The 3748-nt window shown below is 62.4% G+C and overlaps 1 protein-coding gene across 1 annotated transcript; it reads left to right on the top strand.

The window, feature by feature from the left end:
• Positions 1-532: 532 nt before the first annotated feature.
• SIGMAR1 (sigma non-opioid intracellular receptor 1) lies at positions 533-2093 on the top strand. Its single transcript, XM_009334721.1, has 3 exons — positions 533-827; positions 1356-1448; positions 1769-2093. The coding sequence occupies exons 1-3, from the start codon at positions 533-535 to the stop codon at positions 1993-1995; spliced, it is 615 nt and encodes a 204-aa protein (XP_009332996.1). The 3' UTR covers positions 1996-2093.
• The last annotated feature ends 1655 nt before the right edge of the window (positions 2094-3748 follow it).

Here is a 3748-nt window from a genome sequence, read left to right as displayed (position 1 = left end):
GTATCGGGAACGGATCGATATCGGGGAACAGGGACGGGGAGCATGGGGGTATCGGGAACGGATCAATACCGGGGAACAGGGACGGGAGCATGGGGGAAGTAGGGTGGGGGAATGGGATTGGAGCAAAGGAGGGATGGGGACTGGGGCAGCAGCGTCACCCAGCCCGGTTGGGGCTGAACCCGGCATTAAGCAGGCTCTCTTGGTGCTGGGGCTGGGACAGGTCAGGGGACCAAGCCTCAGGTGGGTCAGGGGCAGAACCGACCCCCCAGCTAGGGCTGGAGGGGAGGGCTGGCCCCATAGGGCACAGGGTGTGCAGTTGCAGTGGAGGGGTTGCATGTCACCAGAGCAGGGTCACTGTCACCTTGCTTGGGTCCCCCATATAGCCCAGCACCTGGGGTGGGCTGTAGGGCTGGAGTACTCAGTGCTGCGCATACTCCATCACCATCTGGGGAGACAGTGGGGCCGGGTCAGTGGTCATGGGGGCTGAAGGCTGGAGAGAGGAGACATCTTCCCTAGGCAGACCTCTCTAAGGATGTGCTGGGACCCTGTGGCTGTGGAAGGGATTCAGGAGGGGCCAGCAGGGCTTGATCAATGCCAGGGACTCACAGCAACTCTGGGTGCTGTAGGGCTGGACCATGAGCTGGCTTTCTCCAAGATCATTGTGGAGCTACGGAAGAAGCACCCGGGCCACATCCTGGCAGATGAGGACCTGCAGTGGGTGTTCGTGAATGCGGGCGGGTGGATGGGCTCTATGTGCCTCCTGCATGCCTCACTCACCGAGTATGTACTGCTTTTTGGGACAGCTGTCGACACTGGGGGCCACTCAGGTAAGCAGGGTGAACAGGGCTGGTGGGCGGGGGGTTTCTCTGAGCTCTCTCCACTCCACTCATTTGGGTCTGGCTGCCCTGGCCGTGGTGTGCCTGGGGCAGGAGCCCACTGCTCCGCTTCTTTTACGGGGTGCACAATGCTGGAAAACACCCTCCGCGTGGGGACCAGCCCCCGTGATGTCCTGCAGTACCTGCAGGTCCTTGTGCATGCCATGTCGTATGGCCAGGACTCTCCGCATCCAGCTGGCAGGCGGTGGCAGGCATCGCATCTCCCAGTGCTTCAGCAGGGAGCGAATGCCAAACACGCTGGAAACGTTGGGGCTTAAGGACACTGAGTATCCCAGGCTGCTGGGATATGGCCAGTCACACAGGCAGCCTGGGTACCAGACCTGACTGCGCTCCTCAGTGTGTTGAGGCCCTGGGGCTGGCATCCTTCCCTGCCGGGGGGCTGCTTCGTGGCTCAAACCTGGGCTTACAAGCCATCCCTAGCAGGGATGCGCTGAGCCAGTGCTGCATGTCCTCCTGCAGGTCGGTACTGGGCAGATATCTCCGACACCGTCATCTCGGGGACCTTCCGGCAGTGGAAGGAGGGGACCACCAGAAGTGAGATCTACTATCCAGGTAAGCGCAGCAGCCATGGTGCCCTGCAGGCTGTGTCCATGTCCCGCGGCATGGCTGCTCTGCGGGCTGGTCCTCCACTGTTGCAGAGCCTCTTCCTTCCAGCTGGCAGAAGCCAAGAGCTCACGATGGGGCAGTTTGTGTCCCCTGGGGCATATCCCAGCATCTCAGTGGGTGCCAGTAAGAGAAAAATGAGCAAGACTTCGGGGGGTTTGTGGTGCACAGACCGAAGTGCTCAGCCCTGCAAGTCCCGGTCCCACACATCTCTTTGGGAACAATGTGGGGCAGCCACTGTGAGCAGTGCTGGTTGTGTGTGTTGACAGGGGACACCATCGTGCACCAGGCGGGAGAGGCCACGTCAGTACAGTGGAGCGCAGGCACCTGGATGGTGGAGTACGGCCGGGGCTTCATCCCTTCCACGCTCGCCTTTGCCCTGGCTGACACCCTCTTCAGCACTCAGGACTTCGTCACGCTCTTCTACACCCTGCGTGTCTACGCCAAGGGCCTGCTCCTGGAAGCCAATGCCTTCTTCAGCACCTTGGGCTGCTGAGCCCGGCTCGCCGGGATGCCCTGCCAGGCACGGCTGGCTCCTCTCCTCCCAGCCTTCCTCCCTTTTGCTCCTCCTCCTCCCCGAGCCCCGGCTCTAGCAGAGGCAGCAGGAGACCCCCTGTGCCTCCCCCAGATTGCTCTGTCCTTCCCCATGGGCCAGCTGGGTGCCACGACAAAGGGACCGTGGCGGTCACAGCAATACAGATGGCCAGTTCCCTTGACTACCTGCCTCTCCCCCCTTTCGATCGGAGCCATGTCCTGCTTTTCCATCCTTTGGGGCTGGAGTGGCCTTGCGGGGTAAGAACACCCCTGTGTGCCCTCGGCATGCCACAGGAGAGGGGCTGGAGCTGGCTATCCCCAGGCTCCACAAAATTTCTGCAGCTCCTGAGACATCAGGAGAAGGATGCCGCCCTCGGGGCAGGGTGCATGGGGTGAGCCTGGCCAGAGCACCCGCCGTAAAGGTTGGCTGAGGGGTTCCCCATCTCCCTGGCAGGCTGCCAGGGCTGCAGGCAGCGCAGGGCGCTGTGTCCAGCTGGCAGCATCTCCCATGGCTCCGTCCCCACTGATGTGGGTTGGCAGCACACAGTGTTACCCTGGCACAGGGCAGGATCTGTGCTGGGACCCGCCAAGCAGTGAGGGATGCCCAGCCTCTGGGCTGGAGGTCCCTCTTGGTTCCCTGTGTGTCATCTGCCCCAGGGGACAGCTGGGGCTGGAAGAGGGTCCCTTTCCCCACAGTCCCCCTCCCTGCAGTCCCCCCCAAGGGGGAGGGCCACCGTCTGTCGCCTTAGCCAAGAGCCCGTTCTGCGTGGCCTCTGGCCTATGCACATACCTAGTGTCTGCAGGTGCCCGAACCTCTGTACTAGCTCAGGATGGGATCTCGCCCCTCGAAACGCTTCCCCTGGCTGTGAGACCCCCTGGGGACAGCCACCCTGCTCAGTTCTCAGCGCAGGGCCCCAGCCACCGAGGGAGCGCTGCGGTCCCCTGTCTGAGCCTGTCTACGGACCCTGCTTGCAGCCCTGCAGCTCGACCTGTGCGGGCTTGCTGGTTGGTGGAGGGCTTTCACCTCCGTGCTGCTGCCAAATTAACGTGTGTGTCCCTGGTCACCGGGCCTGTAGCATGTCGCTCCTCCTGTTCCCTGAACTGTCCCCATCCTGCCGACTGGAAGCCCCACACACGGGCTCCTTCTTAACTTGCCACTTGAAAAGAGATATCAGTAATAAAACTGTTCATCCCACCGGCTCAGGTCCCCGGGAGAGTCTCTGGAGTGTACTGAGCCCCTGCCACAGGGAATGGTGCTGGATCCCCCCACCTCCGGGCTCACCGGCGATCCTGCTGGCAGCTGGGGACAGTTGGGTGTCCCTGGGCAGCCGGCATCATCCCACCCGGGGTCCTGGGAGCCGGGGTGTGCAGTGCTGGGCAGGATCAGGCCCTTCTCAGCTCCCGGCGACTGGCGGGGGATGGTGCTGTTACTCCTCCCTCCACTGCAGTCGCTGGGGACCAAAAGCCTGGGCTGGTGCCAGGGCCCTGCTTCCACGGGGGACCCAAGAGTCCGAAGGACTCCATCCTTTTGGGGACAGTGCTGATGCTGGGCATATGGCCCTGCAGGTAGACAGACCCAGGTGCAGTGGATTGGTAGTCCTGAGAAGTTTACACAGACACACACCCACAACCCTCTGGTGTGAGAAGGGCACAGGAGGGAAACACAGGGTGTGTAGGCTATGTGTGTGCATGTGCGTGAGTTCACATGCTGGCAG

The sequence above is a fragment of the Pygoscelis adeliae genome, unplaced genomic scaffold (assembly GCF_000699105.1).
Source record: "Pygoscelis adeliae isolate BGI_AS28 unplaced genomic scaffold, ASM69910v1 Scaffold442, whole genome shotgun sequence".
Taxonomy (NCBI): Eukaryota; Metazoa; Chordata; class Aves; order Sphenisciformes; family Spheniscidae; genus Pygoscelis; species Pygoscelis adeliae.
The sequence above is the reverse complement of the archived record's forward strand: the minus strand, read 5'-3'. Positions and strand labels throughout refer to the sequence as shown.